The 23,299-nt window shown below is 45.9% G+C and overlaps 2 protein-coding genes across 2 annotated transcripts in view; both read left to right on the top strand.

The window, feature by feature from the left end:
• Positions 1-21,477, top strand: MISO1 (mitochondrial inner membrane subdomain organizer 1). The gene is made up of 5 exons (XM_002716273.6): positions 1-312; positions 2,391-2,450; positions 7,539-7,686; positions 12,386-12,546; positions 20,726-21,477. Exons 1-5 carry the CDS (start codon positions 133-135, stop codon positions 21,080-21,082), a joined length of 906 nt encoding a protein of 301 aa, XP_002716319.4. The 5' UTR covers positions 1-132; the 3' UTR covers positions 21,083-21,477.
• Positions 12,413-23,299, top strand: part of PLCH1 (phospholipase C eta 1) — a 289,851-nt gene continuing 278,964 nt past the window's right edge. Inside the window, exon 1 of the mRNA XM_070072610.2 lies at positions 12,413-12,546. The gene's annotated coding sequence lies outside the window, so the exon portion shown is untranslated. The remainder of the gene's footprint in view (positions 12,547-23,299) is intronic.

Raw genomic sequence — 23,299 nt, forward strand, 5'->3', positions numbered from 1 at the left:
CAGCCATCTCCTCCGCCGTGCAAAGCCCTGCATAAACGCGGAGAGTCCACCGTTAAGCTGTCTGACACCTGGGACACGGAGGGCAGCCCACGGGTCAAGGGAGGCCGCGGGGTCACCGCCGGGCCACAGGGAATGGGCGCCCCCTGGCGACCGCCTGAGGAACGCGCCGCGCGCGCTGTCGAAGCCGGGAACATGGCGGGACGTGGCCGGCCCGTGGAGCCTGTTTCGCCATCGCCAGACAGGGAGAAAACGGCGCCCAACGTGGTGGCTGGGATCTCTCAGTGGGCGGACGACCACCTGCGCCTCGTCCGGGTGAGCGGGCGGCGCGGCGCGAGCCTGCAAATTCCGAGCCCCGGCGGTCTCGTCCCGGCCGGGGAGGGCAGCAGGGCCGCGGGGGTGTGGGCCCGGGATGGCGACACGGCAGGGTCCGTGTGCGGGCCGGGGGGCGATTCGGCCTCAGGGCCGCCGGGGCCGGGACACAGCAGAGGACGAACGAGACGCCGCCCAGCCCGGGGGCGCCGGCGGGCCCGTCCTGAGCGCTCCTGGAGGCGGACTTGGGGACTCGCGTTTTGCTTTAAGCTAAGCGCGGGCCTCGCGAGAGGAGTGTGGCTCAGCCCCCGGTGGCGAAAAAAGATGTCCCTGTGGAGAAGGCGTTGGAGTAGATGGCTTGTTGGGGGAAAAGTCTAGGGAACTTTTCGCTCAGGTGTACCACGGGGGCGCACGAATGTGAAGATGTTGGTTAGACTTGGAAGCGGAGTTGTGGTTGCTGTTGGAGACAAAAGCGATGGAGTCGCGTTAAAGGGCGATCAGAACTCGGTGCACCACTTTGGTGCTGAGCTGCAGGAACCTTGAGTAGGATTTGAAAGCCGTGGGCTTGAACGGCATCTTGGAGCAGGTGAGAAAAGCTGCTGAAGACACCCTGGGCCCGAGACCTGGGGGATGCTTTTAGGATTTGGAGAGTGAAAGGGAGGAGGACACGGAAGACTAACAAGGGAAGAAGAACAATCAAGAAAGCCAGGTGTCCTGGAAACCAAGCGAAGAGGACGTTTTCAGGACTGGATAACTTAAATATTCTGCTGAATGGGGCCGGCATTGGCGCAGCCAGATCCCTGGCTCCTGCGCTTTTAGACGGCGCTTCTGCAAATGGGATTCCTGGGAAGCAGCAGGCCACGGCTTCAATACTTGGGTCCCTGCCACACATGTGGGAGACCCAGGTTGAGTTCCCAGCTCCTGGTTTTGGCCTGGCCTAGCCCTATCTGTTGTAGGCATTTGAGGGGTGAACCAGAGGATGGCTCACTCTCTCTCCCTCTGCCTCTCCCACTCCCTGCCTTTCAAGTAGATGGACAAAAATAAATAAGCATTTTGAAAACTGACCTCATAAGAATTGTGAGAGGAAGCGGTGTCTAAGACAGCACGTGAACATATTATTCCAAATAACTCAATCACAGAACCCACCCAAAGAATGTCCCCTTGTGTCTACTTTCAAACTCTTTTTTGACAGGCAGAGTTAGTGAGAGAGAGAGACAGGGAGAAAGGTCTTCCTTCCATTGGTTCACCCCCCAAATGGCACGCTGTGCCGATCCAAAGCCAGGAGCCAGGTGCTTCCTCCTGGTCTCCCATGTGGGGGCAGGGCCCAAGCACCTGGGCCACAGCAGAGAGCTGGACTGGAAGAGGAGCAACCAGGACAGAATCTGGTGCCTCAACTGGGACTAGAACCCAGGGTGGCAGCACCGCAGGTGGAGGATTAGCCAAGTGAACCACAGTGCCGGCCCAAACTCATTTCTTAAATACCTAGTTGTGTTTATTGAAGTAAAGTAGGTTAGACTATTACTCTTTTTAGAGGGAATTTCATGAATCTTTAATTTTTAATTAAACTCCTTTGAGTCTACTCCGTTTAAATAAAACATTTTAATACATCTGAGGGGGCCAGTGTTGTGGCATAGCAGGTTAAGCTGTTGGCCCGGCTGCTCCACTCCAATGCAGCTCCCTGCACTTGGGAAAGCAATGGAGAATGGCCCAAGTACTAGGGCCCTTGCACCCACATGGGAGACCTGGATGAAGCCCCTAGTTCCTGGTGTCAGCCTGGCTCAGCCCTGACTGTTGGGGACACTTGGGGAGTGAACCAGGGAATGGAAGACTATCTGCCTCTGCCTCTCCCTCTTTGTAACTCTGCCTTTCAAATAAATGAATAAATCTTTTTAAAGAAATTGAAGGAAGGTAAAATTAGTGAGTTGGTGGACACTTTTTGAAAGCCGTGGGCCTTTATTTGAAGAATGAATTGTTTAAATAGATATAGGGAGGACAGTATTATTTTCTAGTCCTTCTAATTAGTGCTTTCACTGTTGTGAATGATAATTAATGAGGATTAATCGTTAAATTTCTTTCCATAGAACATCAGCACTATAATGGCCGTGGCTGGGCTAATGTTACTTCTAAGGAGTGTTCGACTGGTAAGTTGACAAATGAAAAATGCATTATAATAAACAATAGACAGTTAATTTATTCCCACTTCTAAAGAGAATTTTTATCTCAAGAACTATATAATTTTGTTATTCATATGAGAAGCCTTTGAATAATATTTTAGAACAATGAGCATAGTATAAAATCCTGATTTAAAAGTAACACATCCGTAAGATATTAAAGAAAGTAATTGTATTTCCAAAATTACTTTTTTCATGCTTAGAGAGGAATCTGAAGAAGTTTTAGTTTCTTAGAATGTTATAGTCACTACACTCGCATTTCAGACGCTGTGGAATATCTAAGATTATTTTCTGAGGTGCATTTAGATCTGGCTCACAGTTGAATTACTCCCTTAACACTGAGTAATTTATGCTTTTTGGGGGCCCCTTTCAATGTTCTTGATAGATATAGTAGGGATGCATTTGATAATTCAAAATTTAAAAATGTATTTTTCACTTTTTAAATTTTGGTAAAATGCACATAACAAAATTTATCACATAACAACTTTTAATTCTATATGTGGTTCTGTGATATTCAGCACATTCATGTTGTTGTTCAACAAATACCACTGTCTGTCTCCAGAACTCTTCATCTTGCAGAACTAATATACCCACCAAGGTAACTCCCTTCCCTGCCCCCACAGCCCCGACCACCATTATTCCACTTTCTGTCCCTTTAATTTTGGCCCCGTACCTGATATGAGTGGAATCCTACCACATTTGTCATTTTGTGACTGATTTATTTCATGTAGAAGGGTATTCTCAAGGTTTACCCACATTATTGAATATATTGGGATTTCAGTCCTTTTGAATGCTTATAGTATTCCATTGTATGTGTAGCCCACATTTTATTTTTTGATGGACATCTGGGTTGCTTCCACATTTTTTTTTTTTTTTTTGACAGGCAGAGTTAGAGAGAAAGGCAGAGAGAAAGGTCTTCCTTCCGTTGGTCCACCCCCCAAAATGGCCTCTAAGGCCGGCGCTACACCGATCTGAAGCCAGGAGCCAGGTGCTTTCTCCTGGTCTCCCATGCGGTGCAGGGCCCAAGCATTTGGGCCATCCTCCACTGCATTCCCAGGCCACAGCAGAGAGCTGCACTGGAAGAGGAGCAACTGGGACAGAATCCAGCGCCCCAACTGGGACTAGAACCCGGGGTGCTGGTGCCACAGGCGGAGGATTAGCCTAGTGAGCCATGGTGCTGGCTGCTTCCACATTTTTGTTACTATGAATAATGCTGCTGTGAACATGGATGTACAAATATTTCTCTGAGATTCTGCTTTCCGCTTTTTTGAGTGTATACCCAGAAGTGGAATTTCTGGGTCATTGTTTTCTGTGGTGGCTGTACCATTTTTCATTCCTACCAATGGGGTGCCATGGTTCCAGTTTCTTCACATAATACTGTAGAATTATAATACTAATGCTGGTTGTTTTTTTTTTTTTAAAGATTTATTTATTTATCTGAGAGGTAGAGTCACAGACAGAGAGAGGGAGAGACAGAAAGAAAGGTCTTCTATCCACTCTCCAAATGGCTGCAACAGCCAGAGCTGAACTGATTCGAAGCCAGGAGCCAGGACCTTCTTCCGAGTCTCCCACGTGGGTTCAGGGGCCCAAGGACTTGGGCCATCTTCACTGCTTTCCCAGGCCATAAACAAAGAGCTGGATCAGAAGAGGAGCAGTCGGGACACGAACCGGCGCCCATATGGGATGCCAGCGCTGCAGGCAGGGGCTTAGCCTGCTATGCAACAGCACTAACCCTAACACTGTTATTTGCTGTGTTTTGGATAGTCACTTTTTGATAGCCATCCTAATGAGGGTAAGATGATATTTCATTGTGGTTTTAATTTATATTTCTTTCATGATTAGTGATGCTGAGCATCTTTTTACATATTTATTGACCTTCTGTTCCTCTTCTTTAGAAAAGAAAAAAGTCTTTGGCTCATTTTTGAATCAGATCTGCTTTTTGGTTATTGAGTTTTAGGAGTTCTTTCTGTATTTTCGATATGAATCCCTTATCAGATATTTTAAAATTATTTATTTAATTACTTATTTGAGAGAAACAGAGGGAGAAGGACAGGGAGGGTTGGGTGTCAGGAACCCAACTATTTGAGGCTTCATTAGTGGGAAGCTTCAGTTAGAAGCCAGAACCAGGTGTTGAACCCACGCACTGGGACATGGAATGTAGGTATCTGAACTAGCCTCTTAACCTCTAGGCCAAGTACCTGCCATTCCACTTCACTCCCGCCACCTCATTAGATACTTGGTTTGCAAATATTTTTTCCCATTCTGTAGGCTGCCTTTTCTGTTGATAGTGTCCATTGATGCACATGTTTTTAATTTTCATTAAGTCCAGTTTGCCTTTTTGCTTTTTTTACCTATGCCTTTGGGATAACGTTGAAGAAATCATTGCCACATTAAATGTTGTGAAGCTTTTGCTCCATGTTTTCTTTCTAGTTTTAGCTCTTATGTTTAGGTCTTTGATCCATTTTGAATTAATTTTTGCATATGGGTAGATTAAGGAAAAAGAGAAAAGACTGAAATTATTAAAGTCAAAGATCAGAGTTAGGCCATTATTACCAATTCTATAGAAATAAAAGTAAAAACTGTAAGAGAGTACTATGAACCCATTGTATATCAACAAACTGGATAACAGATGAAATGGATAAATTTCTAGAAACCCAAAACCTTTCAAGACTGAATCATGAAAAAATATAAAAATCCAAATGGACCTATAACTAGGGAGGAGGTTAAATCAATAATCAAAAGTCCCCAGGCAGAGCAAGAGTGTGCACCTGGTGGCTTCACTGGTGAATTCTACCAAAGATTTTAAGAAATAACCTGAGTCCTTAAACTTTTTGTCTCAGCCCCTTTAGCCCCAAGACATTGACTTAGAGAAACCAAGTCATTTAGCCCATAAGACATTCCACATTCTGGATTGCTCTGCTACATTGCTGTCGTTTATGAAAATATGCAGTTCAGGGGCAGTGCTGTGGCTCAGAAGGTTAAGCTGCTGTCTGCAGCACTGGCATCCCATATGGGTGCTGGTTCATGTCCCAGCCACTTGATTTCTTTTTTTTTTTTTTAAAGATTTATTTATTTATTTGACAGTCAGAGTTACACAAAGAGAGGAGAGTCAGAAAGAGAGAGAGGTCTTCCATCTGATGGCTTACTCCCCAATTGGCTACGGCTAGAACTGCGCTGATCCAAAACCAGGAGCCAGGAGCTTCTTCCAGGTCTCCCACACGGGTGCAGGGATCCAAGGACTTGGGCCATCTTCTACTGCTTTCCCAGGCCACAGCAGAGAGCTGGATTGGAATTGGAGCAGCTGGGACTCGAACCAGTGCCCATATGCGATGCCAGCACTTCAGACCAGGGCATTAACCCACTGCACCATAGCGCCGGCCCTACCACTTGACTTCTGATCCAGCTCCCTGCTAATGTGCCTGGGAACGCAGCAGAGGATAGCCCCTGCTTGGGGCCCTGCATCCATGTGGGAGATCCCTATGAAGCTCCTGGCTCCTGGCTTTGACCTGGTCCAACCCTGCTTGTTGCGGCCATTTGGAGAATGGCCCAGTGGATGGAAGGTCCCTCCTCTCTCTCTGTCTCTTCCTCCCTCACTGTTAACTCTGACTTTTTTTTTTTAAAGATTTATTTATTAATTTGAAAGTCAGAATTACACACGGAGAGAAAGAGAGGCAGAGAGAGAGAGAGAGAGAGAGGTCTTCCATCCACTGGTTCACTCTCCAGTTGGCTGCAACAGCCGGAGCTGTGCTTCTTCTGGCTCTCCCTTGTGGGTGCAGGGGCCAAGGGACTTGGGCCATGTTCTTCTGCTCTCCCAGGCCATAGCAGAGAGCTGGATCGGAAGTGGAGCAGCCGGGTCTCAAACCGGCGCCCATATGGGATGCCAGCACTGCAGGCGGCAGCTTTACCTGCTATGCCACAGCACGGGCCACAACTCTGACTTTCAAATGAATAAATATCTTTAAAACAAAAAGTTCAACTGAGTTCTACTGTCTTAGTAAGTCGGGTACTAATTTATCCTTCTCTTATGTGAGGTTTTTCATTAGCCGTGATTATTGATGGAGGTTGTAGTGTTGTTGTTGTGGAAGATACAACTATAAAATGTTGCCTAACCTTAGGACCTCATCTGGGATATAGAGATTGAAGCAAATTCTAACTGTTGACTTCTTCTTTCCTTTCTGAACAAAAAATATTATCTTCTTCCTTTTTTTTTTTTTTTTTTTTTTTTTGACAGGCAGAGTGGACAGTGAGAGAAACAGAGAGAAAGGTCTTCCTTTTGTCGTTGGTTCACTCTCCAATGGCCGCCGCGGCCAGTGCACTGCAGCCAGTGTACTGCGCTGATCCGAAGGCAGGAGCCAGGTGCTTTCTCCTGGTCTCCCATGGGGTGCAGGGCCCAAGCACTTGGGCCATCCTCCACTGCCTTCCCGGGCCACAGCAGAGAGCTGATCTGGAAGAGGGGCAACTGGGACAGAATCTGGCGCCCCGACCAGGACTAGAACCTGGTGTGCCGGCGCCGCAGGCGGAGAATTAGCCTAGTGAGCCGTGGCGCCGGCCTAAATATTATCTTCTATAAGAGAAAAAAAGAAGAAAATATTGTCAATTAAAAATTATAATTTAATTTGACTCAGCTTTAAATTTTTTCAGCAGTATATGCATAAATAGATTGTACATATATAAAATAGAATATATCCATATAAAGAATAGGATTTTACATATGTGGAATGGGAAATAAAGACTGTTTAAGCAGATTTGTGTGGTGCCACTCACTGCCTTTTAACAGATGGTGTCATATTTTGATATTGCAAGCTTTTAGAGGGTAGGAATTTGTTTAACATCCTCCATGCAATCACTTGACATAGAAAAAGAGTGAACAGTGGTGAATAACGAGTTCTAAATAAGGTTTCTATAAATGGTTTTGATTAAATCATATTAAAATATTAGTAATAAGAAAAACATTTTTGATAGATATGTCTTCTTGTTGAATGTTTACATAACATTTTGACATTTTAAATTTTAAATGAAAAAATAATTATAATTATTTTTCTCCTTGTAAATCTACAGACATCAAAATTTACAAGCTCTTCAGATATTCCAGTAGAATTTATAAGGAAGAACGTTAAGCTACGTGGACGATTACGCCGAATAACTGAGAATGGTTTAGAAATTGAACATATTCCTATTACTTTACCTATAATACCATCCTGGAGGAGTAAGTAAGATACAAGAATAATAAAACTAAATAACTATTGTAGCATTCTTTTTTTAAAAAAAAAGATTTATTTATTTTATTTGAAAGGTAGAGTTACAGAGAGGCAGAAAGAGAGAGAGAGAGAAAGACAGAGAGAGAGAGAGAGCAAGTGAGAGGTGTCTTCCATCCACTGGTTCACTCCCGAGATGGCCGCAATGGCTGGAGCTGTGCTGATCTGAAGCCAGGGGCCAGGAGCTTCTTCCGGGTCTCCCACATGGGTGTAGGGGCCCAAGGACTTGGGCCATCTTCTGCTTTCCCAGGCAATAGCAGAGAGCTGGATGGGAAGTGGAGCAGCCAGGTCTTGAACCGGTGGGATGCCTGCATTGCAGGCAGTGGCTTTACCCGTTGTACCACAGCACTGGCCCCTGTAGTGTCCTTTTATTTGACATTATTTATAAAACAGCAAAAGAGGCTGGCGCCGCGGCTCACTAGGCTAATCCTCCGCCTAGCGGCGCCGGCACACTGGGTTCTAGTCCCGGTTGGGGCGCCGGATTCTGTCCCTGTTGCCCCTCTTCCAGGCCAGCTCTCTGCTGTGGCCAGGGAGTGCAGTGGAGGATGGCCCAGGTGCTTGGGCCCTGCACCCCATGGGAGACCAGGAAAAGCACCTGGCTCCTGGCTCCTGCCATCGGATCAGCGTGGTGCGCTGGCTGCAGCGCACCGGCCGCTGCGGCCATTGGAGCGTGACCCAACGGCAAAGGAAGACCTTTCTCTCTGTCTCTCACTGTCCACTCTGCCTGTCAAAAAAAAAAAAAAAAAAAAAAAAAACCAGCAAAAGATGTCATTTTAATTCATAATAACCCTCTACTGCCTGGGAGCGAGTCTGAACTCTTGGCCTTATATACCAGGAAATGTTTTAATTTGACCCTAGGTTTCCCTTTCTCCCTGCTCTCTTTTTAGCTTTTATTCAGTTATTCCATCTTAGTCATTCAAGTATTCACTTTTCATTTCATAAATGTTGCCACCTACTATGGTCAAGGCTGGATGAAATAAACAAGATTCCTCTAAAGCTTGGAGCTTAGGGTCTTGATGGAAGGTAGAGAATGAACAAATGAAAAATTGTCCTAAGAGCTATGAAGAAAAGGAGTGGAAAAAAAAAAAGAAGAAAAGAGCCCACACCGAGGCTCACTTGGCTAATCCTCTGCCTGCAGTGCCAGCACCCTGGGTTCTAGTCTCGGTTGGGGCGCCAGATTCTTTCCCAGTTGCTCCTCTTCCAGTCCAGCTGTCAGCTCTCTGCTGTGGCCCGGGAAAGCAGTGGAGGACGGCTCAAGTGCTTGGGCCTTGCACCTGCACGGGAGACCAGGAGGAAGTGCCTGGCTCCTGGCCTCGGATCGGCGCAGCACAGGCGTGTGGTGGCCATTTTGGGGGGTGAACCAATGGAACGAAGACCTTTCTCTCTGTCTCTCTCTCTCTCACTAACTATGCCTGTCAAAAAAAAAAAAAAAAAAAAAAAAAAAAAGGAGGGGGGAAGAAAAGAAAAGGAGTGGAGTGCTAGGATAGAGAATTATTGGGTGGTTACAAGAGAGGTAGAGGAATCTGTACTTGGAGAGAAAACAGAGAAGGCCTCACAGAATTAAGAGGGGCCAACCAGGAGAAGCACAAGCAGGACTGAACTTGACTCTGATAATGCACGTGAGACTCTGCAGCCGAGGCCCAGGGAGATCAGAAAGGGAGCAAGAGCCAGATCTGCAATTCCCATTTCTCCCTGCTTCACATCGAAGGCCCCACGCCACACACCTTTATGTGCATTCTCATGGCCCTGTGCATGGCTCATGGCTTTTAAACTCCAATTGATTCTTTAAGATCCAACTCAACTGTCAGCTCTTTTGTGAAGCTTATTTCACTCTCAAACAGAATTAGTCCTTTTCTTAACTAAGTCCCACAGCAATATACTTTTTTTTTTTAAAAGATTTATTTGTTTATTTGAAAGGCAGGGTGACAGAGAAGCAGAGGCAGAAAGAGAGAAGTCTTCTATCCACTGGTATACTCCTCAAATGTTTGCAACAGCTGGAGCTAGGCTGATCTGAAGCCAGGAACCAGGAACTTCTTCCAGGTCTCACACGCAGGTGCAGGGGCCCAAGGACTTGGGCCATCTTCCACTGCTTGCCCAGGCCGTAGCAGAGAGCTGGATTGGAAGTGGAGCAGCTGGGACTTGAATCAGTGCCCCACTGCAGAAGGCAGCTTTATTGGCTATGCCACAGTGCCATCCTACCCCACACCCCAGCAATTCATGCACACTGCATAATCACTTACATTTCCTATGATGATTATGTATTTAGGTTTATATCTCAAAACTATGAGCATCTGGTGGCAAAGATTTTTTACTATTTATCTTGATATTCTCAGTCCCTAGAAAAATATTAGCAAAGACATTTGGTTAAATTTGTCAAGTGAATTAATTTATTCTATTTAATATCTTCTAAATTTTATGAAGAAAGGAGTCCTTGGATTTTTTTTAAAATGCCTAGATGAATGAATATTACTCTGTTCAATGAGATTTAACTGAAAAGGGAAAAAATTGAATTTTTCCTCTAAACATATCTGGCATGATTAATTTGTTTTTGTTATTGTTTTGTTTATTTTTAAAAATTTATTTATTTGAAAGAGTTACAGAGGGGAGAGAAAGAGATTCACTCCCCAAATGGCCACAGCATTTGGAGCTGGGCCAGACTGAAGCCAGGAGCCTGGAACTCCTTCAGGATCTCCCATATGGGTCTAAGGTCCCAAGCACTTAGGCCATCTTCCGCTGCTTTCCCAGCCGCATCAGCAGGGAGCTGGATAGCAGCAGCTTAACCCTCTGTGCCACCATGCTGGCCCCAGGATTGATTTTTTTAGCAAACCAAAGTGAACTTATACAATTTGAATGAGTATTGTTCCCTAAAGAGAGATTACCTAGGATGTCTGTTTTTTTTTTTTTTTCTTGGCTACTTTACCTAAGGAGAGAATTTATACTTCTGAAGTCCTTTAGCTTCCCAGTTGTGATAATTTAAATATCCTCTCTCTGAAACAGTAATGACCTTAAAAAAAAAAAAAAGACTTATTTATTTATTCAAAAGGTGGACTTACAGAGAGGCAGAGAGAGAATCTTCCATACGCTGGTTCACTCCCCAAATGGCCACAACAGCTGGAGCTGGACTTATCTAAAGCCAAGAGCCAGGAGCTTCTTCTGGGTCTCCCACATGGGTGCAGGGGCCCAAGTGCTTGGGCCATCTTCTACTGCTTTCCCAGGCCATAGCAGAGAGCTGAATTGAAAGTGGAGCAGCTGGGACTTGAACTGGTGCCCATATGCGATGCCCGCACTGCAGATGGTGGCTTTACCCACCACGCCACAGTGCTGGCCCTACAGTAATGACTCTTTAGAGCTCAGGCAGTAAGGTTGCCCCCTGTGGTTGTCCAGTCTGTGTACTGCACAATTCCATGGGCAGGATTCAGTAGAAATCTGACTCTGATACTGAGCCATGCCACAGCACTAAAATTGCTATATATGCTTATTGCTATTAATGAGTTTCACATCATATAATATATTTATATGTCATGGTGCATAGAATCAAAATTTCAGAGCTGAAGGAAACCTCAGAAAGCCTTGATCCCCACCTTTCTTTTCTTTTTTTTTTAAATTTATTCAATAATTTGCAAGAGTTACACAAAGAGAGGAGAGCCAGAGAAAGAGAAAGGGAGAGAGAGAGAGAGAGAGAGGTTGAGAGAGGTCTTCTATCCGCTGGTTCACTCCTCAATTGGTCGCAATGGCCAGAGCTGCGCCAATCCAAAGCCAAGAGCCAGGAGATTCTTCTGGTGGGCCCCTCACCTTTCTTTTCCATCTCACTTATTTTAGTGATATTTTCTTTTTTTTTTTTTTTTTTTTTTTTTTGACAGGCAGAGTGGACAGTGAGAGAGAGACAGAGAGAGAAAGGTCTTCCTTTGCCGTTGGTTCACCCTCCAATGGCCGCCGCTGCAGCCGGCGCACCGCGCTGATCCTGGCAGGAGCCAGGAGCCAGGTGCTTTTCCTGGTCTCCCATGGGGTGCAGGGCCCAAGCACCTGGGCCATCCTCCACTGCACTCCCTGGCCATAGCAGAGAGCTGGCCTGGAAGAGGGGCAACCGGGACAGAATCCGGCGCCCCAACCGGGACTAGAACCCGGTGTGCCGGCGCCGCAAGGTGGAGGATTAGCCTATTGAGCCACGGCGCCGGCTCTTTAGTGATATTTTCTATAGAGATTATACATATGAAATCTGCCTTTCTAAAACAAAAAATTTAAAAAAAATTTAAAAATTTAAAAAATCATGGTATAGAACTATATTTGTTAAAATTGGAAGATAGTACTGTTATTAAATTAAAATACAGTTTTTACAATTTTATTGGTAGTAACAGCTGATGTTGTTAAAAGACATGTCTGTAGTTTTATATATATATGTATAGAAGTAAATCTTGACAGTTGGTTAAGTCTTCTTGTTCTTGGAACTTTACTGAAATTGTTGTTTGAAATTATTCCATTTGTTACATACTTTTATTGTTTTATAACTTGAATATAGAAACAAATGAACCAAAATTTAGAGAGTCTGGGTATTTATAAATGAGCACAGTATATTCGGGTGTTTTCTAAATGGCTTTGGAATTTGCTTTTGCAACGTGCTGTTAAAGCTAAATTCTTTTCTACTATTTTTAGAGGAGCCATGTGGTGCTTTGCTGGTTAAGTTGGCTGGGGTAGAACTCGCTGAATCTGGGAAGATATGGTTACAAAAGGAGCTAAAGCCTTCCCAGTTGCTGTGGTTCCAACTTCTTGGAAAGGAGAATTCGGCACTCTTCTGCTACCTGTTAGTGAATAGAGTAAGTAGTGTAAAACGAGTGATATTTCATTATTTATATGTAAGCACATTAAATCATAATGCCATATATTTATAATGGGCTCTGAATTTTTAAAATATTTAAAACTGCTACTAATAGTGATTATATATCAAGAATCATGTTTTTATTATATAAACCTTGTTATGAAATTTTAGTTACATATGTAGTATATATTTATTGTAGAAAAAAATAGAAATTGACAGGATAAAACTTCAGAAGCAGGCTTTTGGCCCAGCAGTGAAGACTCCCACATACCATATTGGAATGCCTGGATTTTGAGTCCGGGCTCTGCTTTTGATTTCAGCTTCCTTTTTTTTTTTTTTTTTTAAAGATTTACTTATTTATTTGAAAGCCAGAGTTACACAGAGAGAGAAGGAGAGGCAGAGAGAGAGGTCCTCCATCTGCTGGTTCACTCCCCAATTGGCTGCAACAGCTGGAGCTGCGCCGATCCGAAGCTGGAAGCCAGGAGCCCCTTCCGGGTCTCCCACACAGGTGCAGTGTCGCTCCCCCTCTTCGTGGAGGAACGACACTAAGCCCTGCCTAGGCTTCATATCCGAGTCACGGCACCATTATGTCGCTCCCCCTCTTCGTGGAGGAACGACACAAGACCCTGCGCTGTTCTTTTGTCTGCTCGGCCCTCCCCGGGTTTGCTGCTGGTTCTTCCCGGGTTGGCTACTGTCCCTTCCACCTCCGTGGAAGGGCGGTTCCCCCTGGCCACTTTCCCCACTTCCGCAGGGGAGCGGCACACCGCCGGCCGGCTCTCTCGGGGGCTGCACAGGTGTTCCCCTTAGGTGTTCCCCTTAGATGTTCCTGGTGCATGCCGTCTCTCTCCTCCTTTATAGTCCTCCTCTGCCAATCCTAACTCGGCTGCCCACACGCCGAGCACGCTGCTCTCCTCCAATCAGGAGCAAGTCCTACAGTTTATTGGCTGAACTGGAGGCAGCTGTGTAGAAGCTGTTTTCTTCTCTCCCAGCGCCATATTGTGGGAGAGCAGATGCATAGAATAAGTCTTAATTCCAGTAACTTAGTCTAGTCCGAGTTGCTCCCCACAGATCCCCCTTTCTTTTTATTTTTGGCGTTGATACGCGCCTGTCTTCGGTGCCCCGTGGCACACACTCTGCTCTGCTTGCTAGAGTTGCCACAGGTTCTTACAAGTCCTATCAATCAGGCAAACCGAATCCGGGTCCTCTCTTCGCCATGTTGTGAGGAGGTTTTTAGGCGCTGATGCGTGCCTGTGTTCGGTGCCCTGCAGCGCATGCTCTGCTCTGCCTGCAGGTGCTTACAAGCCCTATCAGGCAAACCGAACTCAAGCCTTCTCATTGCCATATTGTGGGGAGGCCTATTGGTGTTGATTCGTGCCTATCTTCGGTGACCTGCAGCTCATACTCTGGTCGAGCTGCCTGCTGGTGCTTACCGCCTTACTAATCAGGCAGACCGAATCCAAGCCTTCTCATTGCCATATTGTGGGGAGGCCTATTGGTGTTGATTCGTGCCTATCTTCGGTGACCTGCGGCTCATACTCTGGTCGAGCCGCCTGCTGGTGCTTACCACCTTACTAATCAGGCAGACCGAATCCAAGCCTTCTCATTGCGGTATTGTGGGGAGACTATTGATGTTAATAACGTGCCCGTCTTCGGTGACCTGCGGTGCATAAGCTGCTAGCCGCCCGCAGGTGCTCATCGCCTCACTAATCAGGCAGACCGAATCCAAGCCTTCTCATTGCGGTATTGTGGGGAGACTATTGATGTTAATAACGTGCCTGTCTTCGGTGACCTGCGGCGCATAAGCTGCTAGCCGCCCGCAGGTGCTCATCGCCTCACTAATCAGGCAGACCGAATCCAAGCCTCTCATTGCCATGCTGTGGGGAGGCCTTACTTCTCTATTTCTCTATCTCCGGGCATTCCTATCTCTCCTATTTTACTTCTATCTACCAGCATTCCTATTTCTCTCATTTTACTTCTAAAACTTCTGTTTCTCCTATCCCTGCGGCTTCCTGGCGCCCGCCCCGAGGCTGCTTCTCGGCGGCTTCCCGGCTCTGAGCCGCTTCAGCCTGCGCCTCTCTCATCTGCGCGGCTTCCCGGCTTCGTGCCTGCACCACGGCCTCGCACCAGCCCAGCGTTCCCTATCTACTTGTGCCCCGCACGCTCTCTCTGCGCGCGGCAGCCTCCGCGAGTCACACAGCGTAGCTTACGTCTCCGCCACTAGCATTCAATCTAAGTTCCCCGGGCTAACCTGGCGAATTCAACCCAGCTCACGTTTCCGCCCCACGATTTGGCTTCCCGTCCTTTGCTCCCCGGGCTAATCAGACGGATCCCAACCTGGCTTACGTTTCCGCTTCTGGTTTTAACTTTTCGCCCCTTATTCCCGGGCTAACTTGAGAATCCCAAAGTGGCTTTCGTCTCCGCCTCGGCCTGCCCCCCGTGGCTTCAATTTCCCTAACATTTTTCTCTACCCGGTATGTTTCCCTAAGTTTTCTTCCAACAATATTCCTCCCTCATTTCTCCTGGCTTCTCCCCACAGTCCGTATCCGAGTCTGTTTGTTCTAGCTTTCACTTTCGCTTTCGACCTTAGAGATTTCTCCCAGCTTCCCCCCGTAGTCCGTATCTGAGTCTATGCCTAGGCTTTCAATAGCTTCTTCCGGCACCTTTTTCGTCCGGCTTTTCCCTAGGCTGTTTGCTAGTCTCTCTCTCCAATATTTTCCCATTTCTTCCCGTTTCTTCCCTCCTAAGTTTCATATCCGTCCTAGGTTTCCCATCCGAGTCACGGCACCATTATGTCGCTCCCCCTCTTCGTGGAGGAACGACACTAAGCCCTGCCTAGGCTTCATATCCGAGTCACGGCACCATTATGTCACTCCCCCTCTTCGTGGAGGAACGACACAAGACCCTGCGCTGTTCTTTTGTCTGCTCGGCCCTCCCTGGGTTTGCTGCTGGTTCTTCCCGGGTTGGCTACTGTCCCTTCCACCTCCGTGGAAGGGCGGTTCCCCCTGGCCACTTTCCCCACTTCCGCAGGGGAGCGGCACACCGCCGGCCGGCTCTCTCGGGGGCTGCACAGGTGTTCCCCTTAGGTGTTCCCTTAGGTGTTCCCCTTAGATGTTCCTGGTGCATGCCGTCTCTCTCCTCCTTTATAGTCCTCCTCTGCCAATCCTAACTCGGCTGCCCACACGCCGAGCACGCTGCTCTCCTCCAATCAGGAGCAAGTCCTACAGTTTATTGGCTGAACTGGAGGCAGCTGTGTAGAAGCTGTTTTCTTCTCTCCCAGCGCCATATTGTGGGAGAGCAGATGCATAGAATAAGTCTTAATTCCAGTAACTTAGTCTTCTAGTCCGAGTTGCTCCCCACAGTGCAGGGGCCTAAGGACTTGGGCCATCCCTATGCTGCTTTCCCAGGCCATAGCAGAGAGCTGGATCAAAGTGGAGCAGGGGCCCCTTCAGCTTCTTTCCAAGGCAGCGAATGAGGGCTCAAGTCCTAGGGTTCCTGACACCCACCCACATGGGTAATCCACATTGAGTTTCAGCCTCCTGGCTTTGCCCTGGCCTAGCCTCTGCTGTTTTGGGTGGTGGGGAGTGAACCAGTGGATAGAAGATCTCTGTCTCTGTGTCTCTGCCTTTCAAATAAATATGGACATAAATAAATAAAAATTATTTTATAAAAATAAAAATGTGGGGCTGGCACTGTGGCACAGCAGGTAAAGCTGCTGTCTGCATCTCATATGGGCACCAGTTCAAGTCCTTGCTGCTTTGCTTCCAATCTAGCTCTCTGCTATGGCCTGGGAAAGCAGTAGATGATGGCCCACATGGGAGACCTGGAAGAAGCTCCTGGCTCCTGGTTTCAGATCAGCTCAGCTCTAGCCGTTGCAGCCATTTGGGGGAATGAACCAGTAGATGGAGGACCGATCTCTCTCTCTCTCTCTCTCTCTTTTTCTCTTTCTCTGCCTCTACCTCTCTGTAACTTTGCCTTTCAAATAAATTTTTTAAAATTTGGAAAAAGAAAAAAGCTTTCAAATTATTAATGACTGGCATTGCTACTTAAGAAATATTTTATACATGTGTTTATATATAGGTATATTATAACATACTTGTTATTGGAAACAGCTTGTTGAGTGAAGCTTTCAGCTGGGAACTTCAGAGAGCAAGGGTGTTTTTAGAAGGTAAATATTGCCCAGTCTTGCCAGGTGCTTTGTTAATAGGTATGTCATAGTGTGTACGTTTTTAACTCTAAATTGAGCCTTTTCCAGTCCTATTTATGATCAGTGTGCGGTCAGCCGTCTGAAGGCGTTGCCTCTGAGTGTTCTTACCTTTATGCTTGGCCATAGCATCTGTAGAACAAGGAGTGACAGTTTGCTGATTCACTGTCCTGAATGCTTAGATGCACCTTTTTTCATCTTTCTTTCCATGGCTGCAAGATAGGCTTACTTCATTTCAAGTATATGTAGCTGTTACTGTTATAGCTATCAAGATTTCGACAACATGGAAAAAATTTGTGACAATTTTTTGACAGGCAGAGTGGACAGTGAGAGAGAGAGAGAGAGAAAGGTCTTCCTTTGCCGTTGGGTCACCCTCCAATGGCCGCCGAGGCCGGCGCACTGCGGCCGGCACACCATGCTGATCCGAAGGCAGGAGCCAGGTGCTCCTCCTGGTCTCCCATGGGGTGCAGGGCCCAAGCACCTGGGCCATCCTCCACTGCACTCTCTGGCCACAGCAGAGAGCTGGCCTGGAAGAGGGGCAACCGGGACAGAATCCAGCGCCCCGACCGGGACTAGAACCCGGTGTGCCGGCGCCGCAGGCGGAGGATTAGCCTAGTGAGCCGCGGCGCCGGCCTGGATTGATTTCTAATTTATGTTTATGGGTGGCTACTGATAAGGAATGTAGAAAAATAAAAGGATTAAATGTTGTGACAGGATTATGAACAGTTTTTTATTTTTAAAGTCCTTATTATAATCGCTGGCATTCTGGTGCAATGGGTTAAAGCCCAGACCTGCAGTGCAAGCATTCCATATTTGGTGCCAGTTCGAGTTCTGGCTGCTTCACTTCCGATCCAACTTCCTGCTGATGTGCCTAGGAAAGCAGTAGAAGATGGCCCAGGGGCCGGCACTATGGCATAGTGGGTAAAGCCACTTCCTGCAGTGCTGGCATCCCATATGGGTGCTGGTTTGAGTCCTGGCTGCTCCACTTTCAATCCAGCTCCCTGCTGTGGCCTGGGAAAGCAGTAGAAGATGTCCCAAGTCCTTGGGCCCCTGCACTCACATTAGAGACCTGGAAGAAGCTCCTGGCTCCTGGCTTTGGATTGGCACAGCTCTGGCTGTTTCAGCCAGTTGGGGAGTGAACCAGCAGATGGAAGACCTCTCTCACCTCTCTCTCTCTACCTCTCCTTCTCCCTGTGTGTAACTCTGACTTTCAAAGAAATAAATCTTTAAGAAAAAAAAAAAAAAAGATGGCCCAGGTCCTTGGGCCCCTGCACCCATGTGGGAGACCTAGAAGAAGCTCCTAGCTTCAGACAGGTCCAGCTCTGGCCATTGCAGCCCCGTTTGGGGAGTGAACCAGCAGATGGAAGACTTCTGTCTCTGTCTCTACCTCTTTCTGTAACTTTGTCTTTCCGATAAATAAAATAAATCTTTAAAAAAAAAGTTCTTATTACACAACACAAAAGACTCACTTTAAGGAAAAAACCTTATATTAAAACAATCAGGGCAGGGCCAGTGTTTTGGTGTACTAGGTTAAGTGCCCCCTGTGATGCCTGTGTCTCAGAGGAGCACCGATTTGAGTTCTGGCTCTTCCACTTCTGATCCAGTTCCCTGCTAGTGCACATGGGAAAGCAGCAGAGGATGGCCCAGGTACTTGGGCTACTGCAACCCATGTGGGAGACCTGGATGGAGTGCCAGGATCCTGGCTTTGTCCTGGCCAAGCCCCAGCTGTTGTGGCCATTTGTAGAGTGAACCTGCAGATGAAAAATCCTTCTCTGTCTCTCCGTTCTGTAACTCTGCCTTATCAATCAATCAATCAACAAATACATCTTTAAAAAAATACAAACCTTTAGGGGGCAGGCATTTGGCTTAGTGATTAAGACTGCCTGTGTCTCATATTGGAGTACCTGGGTTTGATACCTATTTCCAGCTTCCGATTCCAGCTTTCTGCTAATGCAGACCCTGGGAGACAGCAGTGATAGCTCAAGTACTTGGTTTCTTGTCACCGACATGGAAGACCTAGACTGAGTTCCAGGCTCTTGGCTCCAGCCCTGGCCTTGGCCCTGGCCCAGCCCCAGATGTTGTGGGCATCTGGGGAATAAACCAGTGGATAGAGTTTTCGTTCTCTCTCTGTCCTCTGTTAAATTAAAAAATGTGTGTGTGTGCATTTCTATATATATATATGAATTTTCTAATTCTCAAAAGCCTTTTGAAGTATTAATAGAAAGCCGAACGAAATCTATTAGTTTTAAAACTTTAAATATGTCCAGAACATATTCAGTTCTTTCAAAATAAAAGTGATCTAAAGCAAACTGTTTAAAACATCTTACATTTTAAAGTAAATTAATAATACAAAATTAGATAAAACATACCAAAAGCCTTATAAATATAAAATCTTCTCTTGTAAGTTGAGGAGTATAATTACCGCAAGTGAAGATGATTATGTTGATGATGAAGATAACATATTTTGAGTGTTTTCCATGTGCCAGACCCTGAGCTAAGTGCTATGCTTATATTGTGTCACTTTTCCACAAGATCACCTAGAAAGTTAGTGTTGTCATTCCCACTGATAGTTGGGATTCTTAGGGAAGATGTGTTCCAACCAACTTGTCCTGATTCCTGGGCCCACACTTTATATATCTTTACGTTTTGTTGCTTCCCAGGTGACAAAACTATGGCATATGCTTATTGTGATAATTTATTTCTCCTGTTTCAATTTTACTAAATGTGTGAGGTTGAATTTTAATTAATCTGACTTTGACTCAAGGGATTGAGATAATAAAATTTAGAAGATGAGAAAAATATGGTAAAACCTTTACAGTTGTCATTAACTCTATCTTATCTTCTTTCCTGGAAGCCCCATACCATGTGTTCAGCTACATTTTATTGACCAGACCATGATAGATGCCTACCACTGAAATAAAAGCTGAGACATCAATCCTTTAGGTAGATCCAAGCAAACTTTGCCTTCATTCAGTAAGGAAGGATGTAAAAATGAGCATTGGATATTTATTGTTAAATATTTATAAAAAATTTTATTTTAAAAAACTGTATAATTTGAAAGGCAGAGAGAGAAATCTTCCATCCTCTGGTTCACCCCTCAAATACTCAGAAGAGTCAGTGGTGAGCCAGGCCAAAGACAGCACCCAGAAATTCCAGCTTGATCTCCCATGTGGGTGACAGGAACCTAACTACTTGGACCGATGTCTACTGTCTCTCAGGAGCATTATCAGGGAACTGAATTGGAAGTGGAGTAACTGGGACTGAAACCAGGCACTGAGATATGGGATGCCAGGGTACCACGCCACTGGTTAACTCACTGCATCACAGTTCCATGCACCAAGAAAACACTCCCTATATTTTATTGATTTTAAACCTCTTGGCTTTAGAGATTGATGAGTCTGGAGAATTTTGTTATAAAAGAGTCAGTTAAGCCGGCGCTGCGGCTCACTAGGCTAATCTTCCGCCTAGCGGCGCCGGCACACCGGGTTCTAGTCCCGGTCGGGGCGCCGGATTCTGTCCCTGTTGCCCCTCTTCCAGGCCAGCTCTCTGCTGTGGCCAGGGAGTGCAGTGGAGGATGGCCCAAGTGCTTGGGCCCTGCACCCCATGGGAGACCAGGAGAAGCACCTGGCTCCTGGCTCCTGCCATCGGATCAGCGCAGTGTGCCGGCCGCAGCGCGCCGGCCTCGGCGGCCATTGGAGGGTGAACCAACGGCAAAGGAAGACCTTTCTCTCTGTCTCTCTCTCTCACTGTCCACTCTGCCTGTCAAAAAATAATAAAAAATAAAAATAAAAATAAGAGTCAGTTGACTTTGAGCAAAAATCTTGGATTTAGCAATAGCAATTTTAAGCTGTTGAAGTCCCCTTTGTTTTAAATTTTTGGCTTTTTTTTGGAGCACTAGAATTACAAATGATGCTTTTAAAGTAATTTAGATGCTATGGGTATAAGAATTTTCTTAAATAATTTTTTTTAATTCTAGGGTAGATATTTTACGGTGAATCTAAATGAGGAAATTTTGAGAAGAGGCCTTGGCAAAACTGTTCTTGTTAAAGGGTTAAATTATAATTCTAAACTCTATTGGAGAATTCACAGGAGGTTACTTAAAGCTGAATTAACAGCGCTAAAAAAAGGAGAAGGAATATGGAAGGAAGAATCTGAAAAACAAAGTTATTTGGAAAAATTTAAAGACTCATGGAGAGAAATATGGAAAAAAGAAAGTTATTATGAAAAATTTAGAATGACTTATGAAATATGGAAAGAGAACATTAATAACTATTCCTTAATACTGAAGTTCAGAGAACTTATGAGTCGTTTACACTTCCGTAGAAAAGGATGAAATATCCAAGAGGTTTACAGGTGACCTGAGCAGAAGAATAAACTCTGTAAATATATGTACATTCTTCATTGCCTTGAAATGAAAATTTTCCAAAATGATGAAGCTGTAGTCTAATGGTATTTACATATTTAAAAGATAATTATGATAAATGTTATATAGAATTAATTTCAAGAAATTATGATTCATGTAATATACTTTTAGGAATATACAAAGTCACTGGGGTAAAGGATGCAAATACTGTGGTGCCAATATTTGGAAATAAGGTTTAACTGTTGGCCGTTTTGTTGTTTGAGTTATTTGTGACAGCTGTATTTAATTTTTGTGTAAGGAGAATATTTATTTATTTTTTTCTGTCTTACCAGCTTTCATTATTCATAATAAAGGAATACCTAATACTTGATGACTGAGGCTACTCTTTGTCTCCCAGTGCTTCCTAACTGCGTGTGAATTTGGAGCATGGCTACAAGTGAACGTCACAGAGACCATTCCTGGCCATAAAGAATGACTAACTTACCTGTTGCTAGCTGGGGGCAGAACCCTAGGGACCAGAAACAACTTGCTGAGGATGGCAGCAGGGAGAATAGAAAGAATGGGGTTGTCTTAGGTCATTGTTGAGATCTGAAATAGCCAGTATTGAACTGCCCTGCTTCCCAGTTAATTGCTATGTGAGACTGTGAATTTTTAAAAAAAGATTTATTTATTTGACAGAGTTTACAGAGAGGGAGAGACAGGGCCAGAGAGAGATGTCTTTCATCTGCTGGTTCACTCCCCAAGTGGCTGCAATGGCCAGGGCTGGGCCAGGCTGAAGCCAGGAGTGGGGAGCTTCAACTGGGTCTCCTGTGTGGATGCAGGGGCCTAAGGATTTGGGCTATCTTCTGCTGCTTACCCAGGCACATTATCATGGAGCTGGATTAGCAATGGAGCAGCTGGGATCAAACTGGTACCCATATGGGATGCCAGCACTACAGGCAGCAGCTAACTTGCTGTGCCACAGCGCTAGCTCTGACCAAAAGTTTTATAATTTTTAAAGGCAATTTGAGTTCATTAAAGGATCTAACATACACACAAAGTTGCTTCTGAAATCATCCAGATGGTAATAACCGTTCATAAGGTCAGCAGTGATCCTCTAACATCCACAAAGTTTGCAGAATTTTTTATTTATTTATTTGAAAGACAGTTACACAGAGAGAGGAAGAGACAGAGTGCTTCCATCCACTGGTTTACTCTCCAAATGGCCTCAGCCTACCTGGGCCAGGTTGAAACCAGGATCCTGGAACTCCATCCAGTTCTCCCATGTGGGTGCTAGGGGCCCAAGTACTTGGGCCATCATCTGCTGCCTTCCCAGGTGCATTAGCAGGGAGCTAGATCAGAAGTGGAACAGCTGAGACTAGAACTAGCATTCAAATGGGTTACCAGCGTTGCATGCAGTGACTTAACCCACTGTTCCACAATGTCAGCAGCCTTCCCCCCCCCCCCCCCAATTCTAAGAAAAGTCAGACCTGTCATCTGGTTCAGGTAGTTTTTACAGGAGTAAAAATCAACAGTACAGGGACTGGTGCCGTGGCACAGTGGGTTAAAGCCCTGGCCTGAGGCACCAGCATCCCATATGGGCATTGGTTCTAGTCCCGGCTGCTCCTCTTCTGATCCAGCTCTCTGCTATAGCCTGGGAAAGCAGTAGAAGATGGCCCAAGTCCTTGGGCCCCTGCACCCATGTGGGGGACCCAGAGGAAGCTCCTGGCTCCTGGCTTCAGGTCAGCGCAGCTCCAGCCATTGCAGCCATCTGGGGAGTGAACCAGCGGATGGAAGACCTTTCTCTCTATCTCTACCTCTCTCTGTAACTCTGTCTTTCAAATAAATAAATAAATCTTTTTTAAAAAATCAACAGTACAGAGTGAGAAGTTTATTGTTGCTTCAGACCCCTTGTTGAAACATAAGAAAATGGATTCTGACCAGCACCGCTGCTCACTAGGCTAATCCTCCGCCTGCGGTGCCAATACCCCAGGTTCTACTCCAGGTTGGGGCGCCAGATTCTGTACCCGTTGCTCCTCTTCCAGTCCAGCTCTCTGCTGTGGCCCGGGAAGGCACTGGAGGATGGCCCAAGTGCTTAGGCCCTGCCCCCGCATGGGAGACCAGGAGGAAGCACCTGGCTCCTGGCTTCGGATAGGCGCAGCGTGCCATTTGGGGGGTGAACCAATGGAAGGAAGACCTTTCTCTCTG

Source organism: Oryctolagus cuniculus, chromosome 4 (genome assembly GCF_051225735.1).
Source record: "Oryctolagus cuniculus isolate XC-2025 breed Fujian yellow rabbit chromosome 4, ASM5122573v1, whole genome shotgun sequence".
Taxonomy (NCBI): Eukaryota; Metazoa; Chordata; class Mammalia; order Lagomorpha; family Leporidae; genus Oryctolagus; species Oryctolagus cuniculus.

Bases quoted from the DNA above. Each gene is read 5' to 3' on its own strand.
- MISO1 (XM_002716273.6), top strand. From the start codon at position 133: ATGGGCGCCCCCTGGCGACCGCCTGAGGAACGCGCCGCGCGCGCTGTC. The intron at 313-2,390 runs GTGAGCGGGCGG...TTCTTTCCATAG, and splicing joins ACCACCTGCGCCTCGTCCGG to AACATCAGCACTATAATGGC. The intron at 2,451-7,538 runs GTAAGTTGACAA...GTAAATCTACAG, and splicing joins TTCTAAGGAGTGTTCGACTG to ACATCAAAATTTACAAGCTC.